Here is an 18,279-nt window from a genome sequence, read left to right on the forward strand (position 1 = left end):
AGGGCGGGAACAAGGGCAGATTCGGAATCGGCGCAAAAAAAAATCTGCTAATCTAAAGTTGACTTGCATCTATGATTTAAAAAAAATATATACTGTATACATATATGTGTGTAGTAAAAATAATAACAATACTGGTAACCAGTGTAACTGAAAAACGAGTATCTTCGAATCATTTATGATGCAATGTAAAAGGCAGAAGTTGGTAGTTTTTTGAAAGTGTGTGTGTGTGTGCGTGTGTGTGTATGTGTGTGTACTGCGTGCGTGCGTGTGTATGTGTGTGCGTTTGTGTGCGCGCGCGCGGGGATAAGCATTCCCCCACTTACGATAGTCTGATTTCCAATGACGCGGGCGGCACAATGAACGTCTCACGCGCCTTGCTGACGGTTTTGCTCGTGGCGCGGCCCGCCGAGTCGCGCTGCTCGCCCACTTCTTACTACAAAAACTGCTGGATTCGGAGTTTCACGGGAATCGTCGTGGACTTGGAGGAGTCCCAGAGGCAAGGGGCGCGGCTGCTGAGGACTTACCGGGAGGAGAGCGCGCTGAGATGCGGCCGCACTTGTTGCCTGACGTCGAATGGTGAGTTGCCGTGCGGCGTTCAAGTTCATTTTGATGCTCGGTGAATCAATCTTGTGTCTTTCTTTGAGCCCCCTCGTGCAACGTGGCGGTGTTTCACTTGGATGCCACGCATGACAACTGTTGCCACCTGCACTGTCCGACTTTGGAGAGCTGCGTCATTAGCCGCAGCACCGAGTCTGTCCTCTACAATGTCACCAAAGGTAAGTATACGTTTTCAAAACATTTGATCCAAGTTCAGTCTGCATGCAAAATGTCTCGCAATTGCAAAGAAGGTCGACTAAAAGTGGAATAAAAACTCTAATATGTGCAGTAATTAAACGGTGTGTTTATTTTTATTTATTTGGCAGCTATGTTGTAAATAATTTAGAGAGACGCTTTTTTTTTTAAATTGGGAAGCGAAGACGTATACCTTTTTGGAGACATTCTTTTTATTGGATAATGATTATGTGTGGGATGCTCCCATCCCATTAATGTAAAAAAAATGCATTTTATTATTCAGTAATGATATGTAGAGTGTGGACATGTGTTTTTATTGGACAGTGATATGCAGAATTTGGAGATTCGGCATGTTTTTATTGTTTCGTGAAATCTGGAGCTGTATAAAACTTTTTTTTTAATTGAACAACATGATGGGGAATTGTCAACCAGTAGTCCATGATCTCGAGTGTCAAAGATGTCGCACTGGAATCTGGCATGACATAAGTGAGTGTGAAGACTTGAAAGTGGCGAATGACTTGTTCAGGTGTGGATCCGGACCTGTTGGTGTTTGGCAAACATCTGGCCTCCAACATCCGCATGGGCCGCGTCAACGCCTCTGAGCTGCTTCCCTTGGACAAGCGACAGTTCTTCCATCCGCTTCCACCTGTTGCCACCATCAAACCAACCGCCTCCAGCACCCGGAAAACCACCGGGAGATCCTCAACAGTCACCCCGAAACCTCTTCGGTCATCCGTCAGCACATTCCAGATGAGCATACCTACATACTTGGTTCCTTACCGTGCCCCGCCAGCCCCTACTTTCCTCCCCACGACCGTCACCACTCGTCCCCTGACCTCCTCCACGTCCGCAGGCACCGTCGACACCAATGTTCGGAGTGCCCAAACGTCGGTTAAAAAGCAAGACTACCCCAACAGTCAAGCGTGGATGAAAGAGCGAGACGCTAATTATCGAAGCCCCAAATTGTTGCTTCAAGAGCGAGGCGCCAACCATTCAAGCACCCAAACGCTGGTTAAAGAGCGAGAATCCCATCATCGAAGCACCCGGCCGTCCTTTACAAAGCGAGGCACGAATGAACCGAGCACCCAATCAGCTGTTAAAGGACGAGACGCCAACTATTCAAGCACCTGGACGTCGGTTGAAGAAACTAGTCAACCAAGGACCCAGAGGTCATTTCAAGGGCAAGACACCAACGAGCACAGCAGCCAGGCGTCATTTCAAGACCCAGACAGCCAATCGTCATTTCAAGGGCAAGACACAAACAATCCCAGCACCCAATCGTCGTCAAACGAGCCAGACACCAACGATTCAAGCACCTGGAAGTCGGTTGAAGAAACTAGTCAACCGAGCTCCCAGAGGTCATTTCAAGGGCAAGACACCAACGATCACAGCACCCAGGCGTCATTTCAAGACCAGGACAACCAAACGTTCTTCAAAGAACAAGACACAAACAATCCTCCGAGCACCCAATCGTCGTCAAACGAGACAGACGCCAATAAACCGAGCACCCGGACGTCAATTCAAGCGCGAGGTTCAACTCCGGGCGGAGAGGACACCTTGGTGAATTCGGGATCCGGGTATCACGGCCTGCCGGTGGTGCTGGGCGCCTGCGTGGCCGTACTGCTGGGCTGTTTAGTCTGGCTGGTTTCGAGCTGGAGGGCGAAGAGGAGGAGGAGGATGGAATGCGACCGTACGTCCCGGAGAAGAGAAACCACGCGTCTGATTAAGTACGACCTGGTCACAGAGGGCGAGAACTAACTGAAAGGTTTTGAAGGGAGTTCCGATCTTGAATTTTACTGCTTTGGTCCATTTTTTCTCTTTAGACTTTTTGCTTCTGTTGTATTTTTATGAGTAGAAATGTCATATTGCAATAGCCTAATATTCTCACCCCAAAACGTTTTTTCATTGCTTTTTCAAGACCAAATTTATTTGTCAACAAATGTTATTTTTTTTCCAAGAAGGAAGTGCAGTAAAACAACAACAACACATTTTTAGGGGGTAAAAAAACTTTGAGAAATTACAAATTTGATTTAAACTCATGCTGAATTGAGGCACATTGACGCAGGTTTGTTTCTTAACTTGATTCACAAATCCAAGACATTTGCTGCCAGTTTCACGGTTTTATTTTGGTAAACTCACACAAAGAAAAAGTACATGAGTACACCAGACTGTATTTACAATGTTGCAAAGTTGTAGAGCGATACACTCATCGATTTCCTCGATGCGTCAGACTTTGAGCACTCTCTTGACGGCCTCTTTGTACTGCAACACGGTGCTCTCGCTGTCCCCCTGGTTCTTCAGTTTGCTGACCGAGCGCTTGTACTCTTGCACTTCGCTTCTTCCCAGCAGACGCCGGCGTTCTTCCTCGCCGCCGTCTGCCTCGCGCAACAGCGTGTCCAAGATGTTTTTCTCGGACGGGCTGCCCTCCCACAAATACTCCTCCATGTCTGCTACCGTCTTCTCGGCCTCCCACGCCTCGCTTTTCTGAAGAAAGCAAAATGGGATTAGCTGCTATTAGACGTCACGTCTTAGCGTCGACGACTTAAAAACGATCAAACTGAAAATGTATAGATAATACAATAAAATGTAAAAAAAGAAAAAAATAAATTAGCATTTCTATTAAAAAGATAAGAAAATAGATGTGAATGTATTTTGAATTGAAGAAAAAAACAAACATCCATCCAACCATCTTCTACCGCTTAGCTGGGTCACTCATGTGCTATGCTAAAGAATCACTAAGTAGAGTCCAGTTGCATTTACAGTCACTTTAATTTGACATACATTTGTATTTTACTCTTAAAAACTATTTCGGCACATTTTTTTCCCCCAAACTTTTCTGTGCAACACATTTGAATTCAATTGTTCTTTATTTCATCTTGTTTTGTACCGGCAAGTTCAGGAAAGGCTGGACGCCGGATTTTTTTTAGCCTCATTGGCTCAAGTCACCTAGATTGTGGTGGCTAACAAGCCCGCTCTTTGAGGGCTAGCGTTACCAAAAAAAAAAAAACATCTCAACACTTGCACAAGAACTGTGCCGGTCATTGTTTGAGCTAAAGGTCAGCAGACGCTTTTTCAAATGTTTGACTGTATTTGCACTCACCCAAGATTCGTGGTAAAGGACGGTCAGCAGATACATTGCGTAGTCGTAATTCTGTTGTCTCAGTGGACAGCTGAGGGACGCAAAGAAAAAGTGAGTTTTGTGTTGGGGAGAGTCACCAGGAGGAGTGTGCGAGTGTTCACCTGTCGGTAGTGATTGTGAGGACGTCCGTGTCTTTGCAGTACCTCTCCCCGACCAATTTGAGCATTTTCTTCCGGGCGTGGTCATCCAGGTTCAAACTGGACAGCTTCACCTGCACACCAGCAAAAAACAAACAAAAAAAAAACACCCGGATGAAAAGTAAGAAGAGAAAAAAATAGAGAGAGAGGAAAAAAAGTGAGTCAAACTCACACGTAGATGAATAACGCGAGCGGCGGGGTTTCGTAAGGACAGGCCAGCCGACACGTAGTCGCGGCTCTCCACCCGGATGGGGAAGTGCCGCTCGCACTTGGCGTCTGTGTCCAACGCGGCTGGCCACGCGCTGCAAAACGCTAGCCACGCACGGCCAACACTTGTAGTCATCTTTAACGCTAACATTTACAATAAGTTAAAAAAAAAAAAGGTCATCATGCATACGTTTGAGAGCTTCACAGTGTTTCCTGATGGCTACTGGCGTCAAGTGGAGAAAGTTGGGAATCTGTTAAATGAGGGAAAAACAACATGGCAAAGTGAGCATGCTCATAATACAAAAAACAAATTATTCGACATATAAGGTCTTTTTTGAGCGCCATATGAAGGGGATTTGCATTGAATAATTCACGGCGAGTACTGACTAAAGTAGTTTATGTCACATCGGTTCATGACTGTATACATGCTAGATGCATGGTGTCGCCAGATTTTTAAACATGAACATCTTATGCTGTTCCCCAGAAATGATCAATACAGCAGCTAACCTTGATCAGTTCCAGGTTGCCCTTCTTCTCTGGAGGGACCCCTCCTTTTACAGGGTAGCCCATCCTCACAGGGAGGGGCACAGTACCAGCTCTGAAGGGGGCCGCTGCCGGGTAGACAGCCGTCCAGTCCTGGTCCTCTGCCATCTTGTCCGTCCTTGGTGGTCCTGCCTGAGAGCCCGACCCAAACACAAACAGAACAAATTAGCAACGTCGTCATATTCTCTGCCCTCACAGGGGAGTTCTTTCAATCGTATCTAAACTTACATCTCTTCTGGGCCTTTTGGTGAAAGTTCCTCTCCCGCCTCGCTCACGAAGAGCTGAAATGAATGATGTTGGGGCAATTACAAAATAATGATCACAACACGTGCGAACTACAGATTTGTCAGTTAAAATGGATGCAAAACACCTGAGAACTGTAGTAGTAAGAACCGCGTGATTTCTCGCAGCCAAACCAACAAAAATTATAACATTGGATATATATATATATAAACACACACACACACATAGAGAGAGAATTGTGATGTGCTAATTAATGTCTATATATTATTGAGGGAAATAAAGCGGCGCACGTGAACAGTGTCTCGTTCGTGACGTAATCAATGTGTGCCGAGGAAGCCGTTTGACATGTCACATATTCGAAACACGTTAACAATGCACGTATTCTTTTTCGATTTGATGGCTTGTAAATTAAATAGAGAACACGTGCATTGTTAACGTGTTTCGAATATCACCTGAATAATAAAGAAAAGAAGTAGACGCGTATTATATTTGACGTGACCTCGCTATAGTGCAACACTATAGCTTAGCACGAAGCTATGAGCGTGAACGACAGCAAAGGCATATGCAATACTCGCTTTTATTTCCAGCCGAGTTTGTCGACAATGCCGTGGCGTATGTCAGTCTGCTCGACAAATTCGGTAGTCCAACGCCGACGACGTTTAATCGACTTAAGGACAGCAGCATCGTCCTACTCGTGTGAGCAGCCATGTTTCTTCCGTCACTACGGATGCCGACAAACCACACTTTTTCCAAATGGCGAATGTGTAAGTACAACAAATTTGCCGTGTACTCATTGCTTGATAAAGTCCTGTTGTTAAAATTGTGAGACGTTAATCACTATCGTAATTTGACAGTTCACGCGAGTTCCAAAAGCTCATTTCTGTAATGTCCTCCGCACACCAACATATCAGAGTTACCCTGTAAATAAGTCACGTTTGATATACATACAAGTGATGATCATTATTTCTTGTGTTACGGCAAAAAAAAAAAAAAAAAAACTAACAAATGTGGAGGATATCAATTGAACTAAAAATTCCCGAGTAGCCTTGAACTCCGCATAACGCACAGGCTCTTGCTGCCATTGATGCACTTCAAAGTCCCGCAAACGGACACCGACCGAAACGCTCGTGCGTTGTTTGTTTATTTACTTTTTTTGTGAGCGCAGATGTTGGGTGATTATTTACTTTATTCTACATAAAACTCGGTGAATCATATTTTGATTTACTCTTCACCTGAATTTGATTTTGCAAGTCGAACTTGTGCCACGGCGAATGATATATTGACGTTTGAAGGTATTCACCCAATGGACAGCGTACAAACACCATGAGCACATTTTTGGTGTCTACTTCCCGTAAGTGTATATTTTCCTAACCACTTAAAATATATATTTTAACCTAATGGGGGCCTGCAGAATGTACTTTGCAATCCTTACTTTGTGAAAATGGCCTCGATTTTCCATCCTGTGTGCATTTTGACTCTGCATTCGCAATGATGCACGTGATTTGGAGAAGCAAGATTTTCCACATTCGTGACCTTTTTCAAAAACGTGCTTTTTTTGTATATGATTTTTGGCAACAGGAAATAATTTTCGTTATTTTAATTATTTCGTGCTTACCTAAAGACCACCAGCAAACACATTGTTTTTTTTTATCTGTTGTCAGCTATCATTAGCGTCCTGTCAGAATTTATCTTGTTTTATTCATCCTCAGCACAAGCAATATAATATATGTTAATAAAATAATTTTTTTGCACGTTTTTTCTTGTCAATGTGTGTCCATTATGTGCAGATTTTTTGCTACTTGCAGTCTGGCCTAGTCTCCTACTATGAACAGTGTGGTTCCACTGTATATGCAAAAAATTGTGTAGGGGGCAACACTGTTTTGTCATGGTTTGACGTGGATTAAATAATGAACGACCTTGTTCCAAAAAGGTTCTACGCTCTTCAGTTGAGCACGGAATCATGTGGTTTTCATCCGCCACTGTTCATGCAGCATCCTCCTTACAATTGAGGGAAGCACTTCCTTTCAGTCACATTATCTCCACATCTCACATCACCTGTTCCACCCCAGGTATGGACGCACATGCCGGCAGCTCGCCGAGTGATTGCTCATCCGCCACAGGAAACTCACGACGATCGTCTTCATGACCTCCCCCAAGTGCTCCGTGCCCCTTGTGGACCCTCCATCAGCTCCACCTCTGAAGTTTGGAACCAACATGGGGGAGAGACGGGCACGCTCCTTCCATATGACGTGCCGCCTACAGCGGGACTACGGCAACAGGTTGGGGTGCCCCTTCGCCCGAAGGGGCCCCAACGGCTACGCTAGCACCAGCCTCAGCCTCAGCCTGGACCAGGAGATGGATGCTGACAATTCTTCACCCGTGGTCGGCAAGAGCGAGGCCCCCATGCCCGACATGGGCCTCTACGCTCCCGTTTCACTGGAACTGGACTCAGCGGCGGTCAATAATGGATCAGGTGTCCCCCACCGCCCGATGGCGAAGGATCCGGCGCTGCGCCGCCAGCTCCCCGTCGCCTCGGCGCCTCTCCCGCCGCCTCTCCCGCCGCCTCTTCCGCGTTCCAGCTGGCTGCATCGCCACCAAAAGGAGTTCCAGCGGCCGTATGTCAAGACGAGCATGCAGGGCGATGTTTACAACTTCCTCGAGAGACCCGCTGGACTGAAATGTTTCCTCTACCACTTCTTTGTGTAAGTAGCGCTTTCAAGTACATCTTTACATCAAGGTTTTTTATTTATTTTTTTTATTGCATTGAGCCACAGGGTCTAATTTGGCCCCTATAAATTCTGTTACTCAAATGCTACCCTTAAATCCCAAAGTGCCAAATTTGGCCCTAATCCTAAATCTGGACTAAGTCTGAAAAGACGTTTAAAAACGTCTTTGGGAGTGAAAAACATATATTTTGGTGCTCAGTGAACATATAGCAGTCATTTAATGTATAATTCATTTTTCAAAGAAGAAAAGGGTTCTTGGGTTCTCCAGGGCTCAAAAGAAGCTGTCAATTGAATCTCAGGCTTCAGTTTTGGGTTCTGGGTTACGGTTTTGGACTGTTCAGGTGGACCAAGTGTGGTGGCTGGTCTCTGTGTATAAATGCCTGACTAGTGTTTGTCATCTGCAGTCCCTCTCTTGTTAATTACATCAAGTACACTATTAGATTCTGCCTTCCCAAAACAGAAAAAAGGTGGCTTGTGTGAGTGTGTCTGTTGTGCTTGTTTTGAAAGAGCCAACCAGAAGCAGGTCAGTGAGATCTGGCCCACCATATACAGACAAACGGGTGGCCTCACGCACGAAAATGGAGAGTGCGCGTGCCAAGTTTTGTCTAGTAAGATGTGCTCCGATCAAATCCAGTCTCACCGTGAAGAGGGAAAACAAAAACAAAAAAGTCGAGGCATGAATGCAGCAAACGTTTTTTTTTTTTTTTTTTTTTTAAATTTTGTTTCCACGTTGTGTCTGCGGCGGTTCATGCCTTCATTTCGGCCAGCGTTGGGTTTGCACATCGCATGATGGCGACCTGGCTGCTCGTGTCTCATTTCAACAGGATGGGGGCCGGATTAGTGCTGCTGTCGCTCCACATGTACATTGAACTGAGAATAGGCCCACTGACCGTTTGCTGCTTCGTCGTGAACTTCGCAAGGAGGGGCGTCGCTGTGGTGGTGGTGGTGGTCGGGGGGGGGGCACAATTCAAAATGGAATCCCAACAATTAAGGTTGACGCTCTTTTAAACACAATAGGAAAATTCTATGTTTGGTCAAAGGGGAAGTGAGATTCATGTTTACGTATGTTCGCTACGTTCTGGCGATGTGAGAGCATGTTTTAGTGTCAGGGTATTATTTCTCAACAGAATATTTTCAAATGTTTAATAAGCAGCAGAAGGTGCTGGCCGTGCTGCCGGGGGGGGGGGCTTTTGATGAGGGTCCAATGTTGACCTCGGGACAGCAGCTCCCGTGCGTGTGCAATCACTTCTCTTAACCTCGAAAGACAACACTCGAGCGCCCAGTTTTTAGTCACGGATGTAGAAAATATACGGTCGAAGGGGGGGAAAAAAACAAAAAAAAAAAGAGCCACAACAGAAAATCCACGGCCTGCAGATCTTTGGATGTAACTCCAAGATTAAGGCTTTAAGTGTGCTTCAAAACGATGCTTAATCCTTCAATCCTTGCATCCATTTTCATAATCCACAGTCAACGCTTTCTTTCGAAACCAACAGAATAACGTGGCACATTCAGAAGTTGGATTTTCATTCCAATATTCGGTCCCTTTCAGGGACAGCGGTCACGACAGCGGACGGCTGATCGATCGTGTTATCAGGTGACGGGGTTCATTCACGTTCTGATGAAAGAAGCCATTGGAATGAAAATTGGTCCTTTTACGTTCATATTTTGCAAATGTTCATCATTCAGCGCCGGCGATTTGATTTTTAGACCCTTCTTTAACCTTACCGTGGGAATAAAAAAAAAAAGCAGATTGAATGCCTGGATTCTGAAAAAAAAGCATGCACGTTTTCATCTTCAGTTTGATTGAAGTGACCCGCAAAAAGTCTTGTTTTAAGTGGCACTCAAGACGGACTCATCGTCTTCACCATGCCACCAAAATGCATCGACGATGCAAGTCGAGCGCTCGTCTGTGTGAAACCGAGCCCAGCGTGAAAAGGAAATCATTAGTCCAAGCCATTCAAACATTAGCCCTTACCGCTCAACGGTTAATGGAAACAACGGGCCACCTCTCCACCTCATTGTATGTTTAATGTGTGCTGAATTACTGATGACCTCCCCACCCCCCACCACCACCACCACCACCTCCCCCTACAGCACCAGCAATAATTGAAGCTCAAATGTCTCGTCTGAACAAAGCAAGAAGAACCCGAGCCCGATGATGACCCTCTTTTATGTAACTTGTCAATGGCTGTCAGCAGAGGTGTGTGTGGGGGGTGGGGGGGCATATATTCACCTGGCCTCTTTGATAATTGGCAAGGGCAGAGGTGGTTCAATGCATGACTCATGACAGCCCTTAATAGGCCTGCTGCGCGTTTGACACGCATGCGGATCGGCTGCATTTTCCGCTCATGCCGACGGACATATACAAACCCCCCCCCCCCCCCCCAAAAAAAAAAAACAGAGTCCCTCGTACTCGGTTCAAGTGACGCTATTCAATGTTTTGCTCTCAAGTGGCACAATTGGGTTATGCCTCATGGCGGCATGATTCCAAAACACCACATGGATTCGTAGATCGACAAACTGCCTTCAAATCATTTAACATAGTACAGTAATATGGATAGCTGCCCCCGCCCCCCAAAAAATGCTGACTAATTTTGATCGTCATTATTTTTTTTCCACAATTACGAGAAAAAGAGAAATGCCAACGCGCCGGAAGTCGGAAGTTTATGCACCTGACATTCGGATTGAGTGTATGGGACGGCATTGAGTATGTGGCGCAGTCGTACGGAGAAAGCAAGCGAGTGTCATGTCGGTGACGTAAGCTGACACAGTTCATGGAGTGAATGGCGAACGCCATGTTTAAAAAAAAACAACAACAACAACAACAACAAAAAAGCCACATTGAAGTCATGCTTGTCAAAGAACAGAAAATTTGGTGGGTCTCGAAAGATGACTCCAAAACGGGAATTCGATGAGGGGCAAAATGCGGAACTGTGCTTTGAAACTGCCCGGATCAACGGATCAATATTCCCACCCCTTTTCCAATCAGAACCGCATCACATCGTTTCCCGTATTTTAGTTACCGTCCGTTTTAATCTTGTCTGCATTGTGTCCAAATTTGAGCAGATTGCCTGCGTTTTGACAACCAGGGGCCGGAGGAGGTTGGGGCCGTGGGGGAGATCACATTTGGACACTCCCTTCTGAGTCTTTTACATAACCGTACGGAACAAACTGTGCAGTTGTGATTCCTAAATGATCTCGCAAGTGAAAGCGTAATCCGACCTCTTGAACTCCCTCGGACGCCTCGTCCACCGCTCTCTTTTCCTTATTCCGCAAGACCGTTGTGAGACGGTGTTTTGAAACACTTCTGATACTCAATTTGAATGAATATCAAGTTTTATAAAGGATCGTCGGAGATAGGCACTCAGAAATAACGACAAGACACTTCTGGCTACCAACAATAGGCACTTTATTGGTCCCACACAGAAATGATAACACAGTTCAAACAAGTTGTATGAAGCTAAAGAACTCTTACCGTATGCCATTAGGGTGGAGAGCCAACACCCTCAGCAGAGTGAGCTTCAATACGAGCTGGGCGTTCGTACGCTAACCCACAGCGGACTCTGCTGAGGAGCATCGCTCCCCTCTTTTTATCCTCTAAAGTGTGTGCATCGGGAGGGGTGAGTGGCCATTCTTATCCCTCCCTACGCCACACTGTTTGTTGTGTAATCAAGTGGCATTGATCACAACAAAGTTTTGACAATTCAAGCAAAGCAGACTATGAAGTCGTCAAAGCAGGCTCCAGAGTCCATCTCTGAAGTTGCTTAGGCAAGCAAGTCATCAAGTCATGCAATCATCTCAAAGCAGTTTTTCACTGAGAAGATATACATTGGTTAAAGAAAACATCACAAAATATCTTGATATACCAGACGGGAACACCGATATTTGAGACCCAATTTAAGCCACGCTGAACTTCTTTTGCGACGCCAATCATTTGACTTTTCACAACCGCAACGGCCGGTGGTAGACAACGACGCCGTCAAAGGCCAAGCGGTAGCGCTCGCGGAACCTGTCCATCCTGGCGAGCACGCAGACGTCCAGATGTTGTCTGCGGTACTTGGTATTGCTTTGTATATTTATAACTCGGCAGATTACTGAAATCAGTCTGCCGGCTCCTATGTACGTACGCACGTATGCGGAACTAAACCCTTATATTGGATATCTGCTTATAAGAGATTACCGTCAGCACGGGATCCACTCCCATTTCGTGGTAGCGGGTTGCAGGATGTGTTTTGAAGTTGCTCTCACGTATTCACCGCAACACGCTACGCCGAAAATCACCGTGATATACCTTGGTTTTAAGTCTGCGGTTCCGTTTAGATAAATACCGTTTGTAATGTTTTTTTATCCAGAGGTTGTTTCGATTTCAGGAAAAGACCAGAAAGTCCAGACTATTGTGTCGGACCGTCTGAACTATCGGGGTGATTGACAGAGTCCCTTGAAAAGCTGTACTTTGTTTCTGGTCAGGTTCTTGATAGAGGTACGGTCTGAATTAGACTGGGCTGGCGTTCCCGATGGTCAGTGAGGACCGAGACCTCAAATCTGGTCCTCGAGAGCCCCCTATCCAGCCCGTTTTACATTTCTCCCTCTTTCAACAGTCAGAGAGTCGGTCAGGATATTCTCGGCATTGTGGAGTTTACATGTTCTCCCCCGGCCTGCGTGGGTTTTCTCCGGGTACTCTGGTTTCTCCCGCATTCCAAAAACATGCATGGCAGGCTGATTGAACACTCTAAATTGTCCCTAGGTGTGAGTGAGTGCGAATGGTTGTTCGTCTCTGTGTGCCCTGCGATTGGTTGGCAACCGATTCAGGGTGTCCCCCGCCTACTGCCCGGAGACAGCTGGGATAGGCTCCAGCACCCCCCGCGACCCTAGTGAGGATCAAGCGGTTAGGAAGATGAATGAATGAATGAATCTTAAACGCTGGCATATTTTTTTTTTTACCGGTGTCCAAATATTCGCATTTGACTTGTGACCTCGGTCCCACTCGTTTGGTATGCACCCGGGTTCCGATATTAGCATCCACACTTGACCTGAACGCCGCTCCGCTTGGCCACTCTGACCTGTAAGAAGATTTCCATTCATTTCCCGTCTATTAGGCGGACAAGATGATGGCTAAGCCAGGATGCAATATCCGCGCTTCTGGCCACAGGCTGATGTGCTGTAATCCATCCTTAAGCTCCTCCCACGGATGGGATGGGCGAGGGCTGAGCTGGCGGTGGTGGTGATGGTCGTGGAGGGGGTCGGGGGGGGGGGGGTCAAAGAGGACTGCTATGTCTCCGACATGCTTGCTTTACAGTCATGGCCAGGGCAATTTGTGAGCACTGTCAAGCGCGTTGCGTTCCACGAAAGACGGCTCTCCATTTTGTTCCGGGCTTTTTGTTAGCCATCGATAACTGTTGACCACACCGTTATGTCCGTCAGTCATGAACATACACATCCTCGAGCAGTTTTTCATTTGAATATTGTCTTCATGCCTATACAGACATTTTTAAAGGCGTGAGCGTATAGCTGACAGAGATTTGGAGATTAATGGGCACGTGTTGTTTTCATGAAGGAGAGGTTACCGTATTTTCCGCATTATAAGGCGCATCTAGAATGAATCTGCGCGCCGCGACTTTGAATATTATTGTCAATAATTCTCGCTAAAGTCCCCCAGCTGAGATTCAGATCTCTGAGTTTTTTTTTTTTTTGGTCCGTCAGAGCTACGTTGGCTAACGGCTTCGGAGTGACCCTGTCCTGTTCTGTTTTGTCCTGTCCTGCGCATCTGTCAATGGCAGCAAATGCGAATCACTCAACGAAAACATGATTGGACCCAAAGTGTGGTGATTTATAGCCAGCCAAGCGACGAGCATTTTTGTGTCAAGCCCGTCCTATAGCTGACATTTCTTCCTGACCTTATCACTTACTTGTGATAAAAGTATCACCGCAGTCATCCTGTCACAGCTTTATTTCAAAACGTGTGGTATTCTCAAGAAGCGGCCTTATATTCCGTTTTTATTCACTTGATTCATGTCGTTAATCACACAGAGGTAGCCATCTGTATTAGCATCTCCACAAGGTTTGACGTGTTCTTCTTCATCTCTTCATCCAAGTCTTCCAAATGCTGAGGACACGATATCGAGGGGCAAATCCTGGGAGCGGCGTGACGGGACCGAGGACTACTTCTCTTTTTAAGACCTCTCTTGTGACCTCGTCCGTTTTAAAGCGGAGGCACTCTGAGTCCCGTCCGTCGAGAACCGCCAACGTGCGTGCGGGGAGGGGAGCGTGGCATCTGTGTATGTGTGTGTGTGTGTGAGAGAGGTCAAGTAATCCTCAGCCCGGAAAATCAAAGTCCCATCTGCCCAAAAATGTGTCGCAGACTTTTACGTCAGGAGTCGTTCCTTGTCGTCACCTCACTTGGTGCTTTCCACGCCGCGGCTCGCTCTCGACTGAGGGCGGCTTCAGGACCGCATCCACCGACACCAAAGGAAACGGGCACCATTTAAAAAAAAAAAAAAAAGCCCCCCCCCCTCCCCCCACCCCACAAACTCTTGAGAATGCAGAAGTCATGTCGTTTGAGTCAAATACAAAAACATCTCGTAAATATCAAGTTGAAATTTCAGCCAGGCAAGTGCCAAGCCCTCAAAAATTGGCGATTTGAGTCTTGACTGGGGAGACGGGTCCCTCTGCCTGCTCCTACCCACAACAAGAAAAAAAAAAAAAAAGTTAACTGGCGCTGTGACGTTCATTTTGTGTACTTATGGCACATGGGTTAAGGGTCCCCCCCGCACCCGCTGCCCGGACCATTATATAGACCGCTCCAATGAAGGCTGAAGCGACAACCGAAACTGTCAGCCCGGTCAGGGATTTTCTCTTCACAAAAAAAAAAATTAAAAAAGATAAGAAAACCTTTATTTGTCTCACAATGGAGAAATTTGGATAATTGTCTCCAAAAAAAGAAACCTTCAACCAAATTAAAAAGTGAACTCCCTGACACTAAATGTCATTGCTGCTTTTAATTGGGAGCCTTGCTCTCTTTAACGAGCCTGATATTCGGGGACCGCTGCTTTAAACGGCGGCAACCTTGCTGCAATTGTGTTTAATCGATGCGCTTAAACACGAATGATGATAAACGACAGACATTTACATAACCCCGTTTTTCAACATGTGGCGTGTAATCCAGCTAGAAGCACACCAAAACATAAAGCACCCTCTGCTATTTGTGTGTGTGTGTGTGTGTGTGTTAGTGTGTTAGTTAAAGCGAGCCCGATGGTACATGCAAACATTGCTGCCGTGTCATGTCATGGCACTCCAAAGATGTGTCCAAAGGATTATTTCTGGGATCGTTAAAACACACAACTGACTCTGCTCTTAATCCCGCGAGGGTTTGGAAATAAGAACTGGCCAAAGCTGCAAGGCCAACCGACACCCCTCTCACACCCTCCCACCCCTACCAAATTCACCTCATGGTCAGTGGCAGAGCAAGCCACCCGCCCCCCCCCCCCCCCTCCCTTCCATAATATGTTTGGAACCCACATGTGTCATCAGGCCAGATAACTGTTTTCCACATTTCCCCATGTCCTCTGTCGGGAACATAAAATAAATGCTTATCGGCATTTTCTGAAGAATTGTAATAAGATATCCTTTATTCGTCCCACATTTACAGGAAATTTACAGCCTCCAGCAGCAAGAATGTATGTAGAAAGAAGAAAGAGAAAAAAAAACAACAAACATCTTTCAATTAAATGCAATATGAACACAAAATGGATAAATCGCAGTACTATTTACGATTTTCCTTCACATCATTTAATTACTATTATTATTATGATTGTTATTTTTTATTCATCAGCCTGACAGCAGTCGGTAGGAACGAGCGTCGGTATCTCTCCTTCTTGCAGCGCGGATGTAACAGTCTCTGGCTGAAGGAGCGACCGAGTGCTGTCAGGGCGGGCTGGAGGGGGTGGGAGGGACTGGCCATCATAGCTTTTAGCTTAGTTAGCATCCTTCTGTTGCCCACCTCCTCCAGAGTGTCAAGGGAGCAACCCAGGACAGAACTGGCCTTCCTGACCAGTCGCTCCAGTCTCTTTCTGTCCCGGGCTAAGATGCTGCCTGACCAGCAGACAATGGTTTAATGGTTTGTTAAAATAAAATCCAGAATGTTAAATGAACCAATTAATTAAATGGTCTACTTTCCCTGACATTTTTAGGCTGAAAGTGGAGATTTGATAACATTGTGTGACTCTACTGTGTTCCAAAATTGAAAACCCCGAAACACATTGAGAAGACGATCTCATTGATTTTCGGTCTGAGAACCCAAAGGACCAAGCATGCGGTGGACATTTTTTTTTTCTAGGTGCATTATTTATTTGCATTGTGTTTGAACACTTGTCCTAACCTCGCGCTGTGTTCCTACCCACAGCTTCGTCATGGTTCTGGTGTGTCTCATCTTCAGTGTCCTGTCCACAATCGAGCAATATACAGACATTGCTTCCGGATCTTTGTTCTGGATGGTGAGTGAAACTGAACAATGTACTTCTAGAAACATTAAAAAAAACCCACCACCATCTCTATTGAGGAGCGCTGACTTGCACTCATTCCAGCGCAGAGAATAAATGTGTCTTCGTCTGATTGCCGGATGCCATTTTTCTGTCGTAATTGTGCATAGATGACAAAGGACGGAGGCTCCCAACTGAGGAAAAGTGCTTTAGAATATAGACAAATCATCTCCACATACAAATCTTAGAGGCAAATGGCTTCATAACTGAAGCAGGAAGTGATTGTGAATGTGACATGTAGTGCTCGTCCATAGCCACGCGGTGGCAGTAGAAGATCTGAAGTGGTGGTGGGTGCTGCGTGTCTCCCAGTGTGATACCTGACGAACAAACAATGGCCTCTTATTGCCGTGTTGCGTAATGGGCAAACTCGGTCTATATATTGTCCCTGTAGCATAGGTGTTAGAATGTCGTTGGGAGGGGGGGGGGGGGTTGAGCACAGAGTGACATGGCTCCACCAAGACTGCTTGCAGTGGTGCAAATTGGTAAAAATGACTTTAAAAAAAGTATCAGGGGGGCCTGGAGCCTATCCCAGCTGTCTTCGGGCAGCAGGCGGGGGACACCCTGAATTGGTTGCCAGCCAATCACAGGGCACACAGAGACGAACAACCATCCACGCTCACACTCACACCTAGGGACAATTTAGAGTCTTCAATCAGCCTGCTACGCATGTTTTTGGAATGTGGGAGGAAACCGGAGCACCCGGAGAAAACCCACGCAGGCCCGGGGAGAGCATGCAAACTCCACACAGGGAGGCCGGAGCTGGAATCGAACCCGGCACCTCCGCACTGTGAAGCCGACGTGCTAACCACTGGACTACCGATCCGCCCTAAGGGTGTTTAATGATGCAATAAATCAGGGGTCTTGCAATTGGTGGAGGACGTGATGGCTGCTGCTTTGGAAACTCTTCAAAGAGCTTGCATCATCCCTCTCTTTTTTTTTTTTTTTGGCTAGCACACCGGGAATAAAAAGTGTAAATACACACGTAGCTCCTGCGACCTCCCGCACACATGCACACACAGTTTATGTACCACCTCCCGAGTTGACGGGGCCAGCCAGAGGACAGGAGTGAACGCGGTGTTCTGTCAACTTTTGGCCAGTGACCTTTGAGGACTTTCTAACGTGGTTACTCATTCGTTTATACCTGAGAAGAGCCACACACGCAGATTTGTTTCTTCTTTTCACTTTCTTTTTGATTTCACAGCAATGCATGTGAGCGGAGACATATTTTGACTTATAAAATTCCAAAATGATAATTGGAAATTTTGATGGCAAGCCTAAAAACTGTTTGGGGGCATGGGGGATCTAGCGGACGATAGGTTATTTGTTACACTGACAATAACGATAGGTTGAATTTGCTCAATTTTATTTTGTCAAGTGTTTGCATTAAAAACCATCTGCATCCAGATAAAAAAAAAAAACGACAACGAACTAAATGTGTAGTCGACAAGTTTAGTTTTTACAATTGTTGGACATTTGCGATCATGTACAGTAAAGAGGAAACAATCACTCAACACACAACTCACAACAGGATAATCACCCCATATCATTATTTAGAGCAGCATGTCCAAAGTCCGGCCCGCGGGCAAAATCCGGCCCGCAGTCGAATTTCATCCGGCCCTCGGCCCCTGTCATAAAATCAGTGCCGTCTGGCCCGCAGGTTGGGCGCAATGGAACACGTGTTGCATTGACTGAGGTCTCGTAGACTGGTGAGTGATGTTTCATAGAGTACTGCTTCCCTCTAGTGGCTAAATGAGTAATAGCATTCACTAAATGAGTAATAGCATTTAGAGACTAGAGGGCATCACTCACGAGTTAACAAGACATCACTCCGTGTTTATATTGACTGATATGTCATATTTCAAATGATCCTTGCAGTTGTAGATATGTGTATTGCTTGTTCATTTCCCTGTTGTTCGAGTCAAAGGTTTTGTGACTATTGAAAAGTCATGGTGATACAT

General features: G+C 46.0%; 3 protein-coding genes across 5 annotated transcripts in view; 2 read left to right on the top strand and 1 right to left on the bottom strand.

Annotated features, from left to right (window-relative positions):
- The first annotated feature begins 2 nt into the window (after positions 1-2).
- Positions 3-2,800, top strand: LOC127597621 (uncharacterized). Of its 2 annotated transcripts, XM_052060777.1 has the most exons (4): positions 3-576; positions 645-776; positions 1,319-1,961; positions 2,151-2,800. In XM_052060777.1, the coding sequence occupies exons 1-4, from the start codon at positions 243-245 to the stop codon at positions 2,548-2,550; spliced, it is 1,509 nt and encodes a 502-aa protein (XP_051916737.1). In that variant the 5' UTR covers positions 3-242; the 3' UTR covers positions 2,551-2,800. The 2 variants fall into 2 exon arrangements, with proteins under 2 accessions (XP_051916737.1, XP_051916736.1); XM_052060776.1 differs by having other exon boundaries at positions 1,319-2,800.
- A 131-nt stretch (positions 2,801-2,931) lies between these two features.
- mrps35 (mitochondrial ribosomal protein S35) lies at positions 2,932-5,807 on the bottom strand. Its single transcript, XM_052060785.1, has 8 exons — positions 5,637-5,807; positions 5,047-5,099; positions 4,783-4,950; positions 4,466-4,526; positions 4,241-4,380; positions 4,033-4,142; positions 3,893-3,962; positions 2,932-3,276 (listed from the first exon to the last, which is right to left on the bottom strand). Exons 1-8 carry the CDS (start codon positions 5,767-5,769, stop codon positions 3,019-3,021), a joined length of 993 nt encoding a protein of 330 aa, XP_051916745.1. The 5' UTR covers positions 5,770-5,807; the 3' UTR covers positions 2,932-3,018.
- Positions 5,808-5,908: 101 nt separating this feature from the next.
- Positions 5,909-18,279, top strand: part of kcnq1.2 (potassium voltage-gated channel, KQT-like subfamily, member 1.2) — a 142,586-nt gene continuing 130,215 nt past the window's right edge. For both annotated transcript variants that reach the window (XM_052060772.1, XM_052060773.1), the window contains exons 1-3: positions 5,909-6,412; positions 7,131-7,763; positions 16,186-16,276. In XM_052060772.1, the coding sequence (XP_051916732.1) occupies positions 7,204-7,763; positions 16,186-16,276 (651 nt within the window). In that variant the 5' untranslated portion in view covers positions 5,909-6,412; positions 7,131-7,203. The remainder of the gene's footprint in view (positions 6,413-7,130; positions 7,764-16,185; positions 16,277-18,279) is intronic.

The sequence above is a fragment of the Hippocampus zosterae genome, chromosome 3 (genome assembly GCF_025434085.1).
Source record: "Hippocampus zosterae strain Florida chromosome 3, ASM2543408v3, whole genome shotgun sequence".
NCBI classification, from domain to species: Eukaryota; Metazoa; Chordata; class Actinopteri; order Syngnathiformes; family Syngnathidae; genus Hippocampus; species Hippocampus zosterae.

Excerpts from the sequence above, each read along its gene's own strand:
- LOC127597621 (XM_052060776.1), top strand. The coding sequence starts at position 243 with ATGTGTGTGTACTGCGTGCGTGCGTGTGTATGTGTGTGCGTTTGTGTG. Across the intron at positions 577-644 it reads TTGTTGCCTGACGTCGAATG|CCCCCTCGTGCAACGTGGCG; the intron begins GTGAGTTGCCGT and ends TCTTTCTTTGAG. Across the intron at positions 777-1,318 it reads CCTCTACAATGTCACCAAAG|GTGTGGATCCGGACCTGTTG; the intron begins GTAAGTATACGT and ends TGACTTGTTCAG.
- mrps35 (XM_052060785.1), bottom strand. The coding sequence starts at position 5,769 with ATGGCTGCTCACACGAGTAGGACGATGCTGCTGTCCTTAAGTCGATTA. Across the intron at positions 4,381-4,465 it reads ACACTGTGAAGCTCTCAAAC|CGTTTTGCAGCGCGTGGCCA; the intron begins GTATGCATGATG and ends GTGCGTGGCTAG. Across the intron at positions 4,143-4,240 it reads CTCGCGTTATTCATCTACGT|GTGAAGCTGTCCAGTTTGAA; the intron begins GTGAGTTTGACT and ends GCTGGTGTGCAG.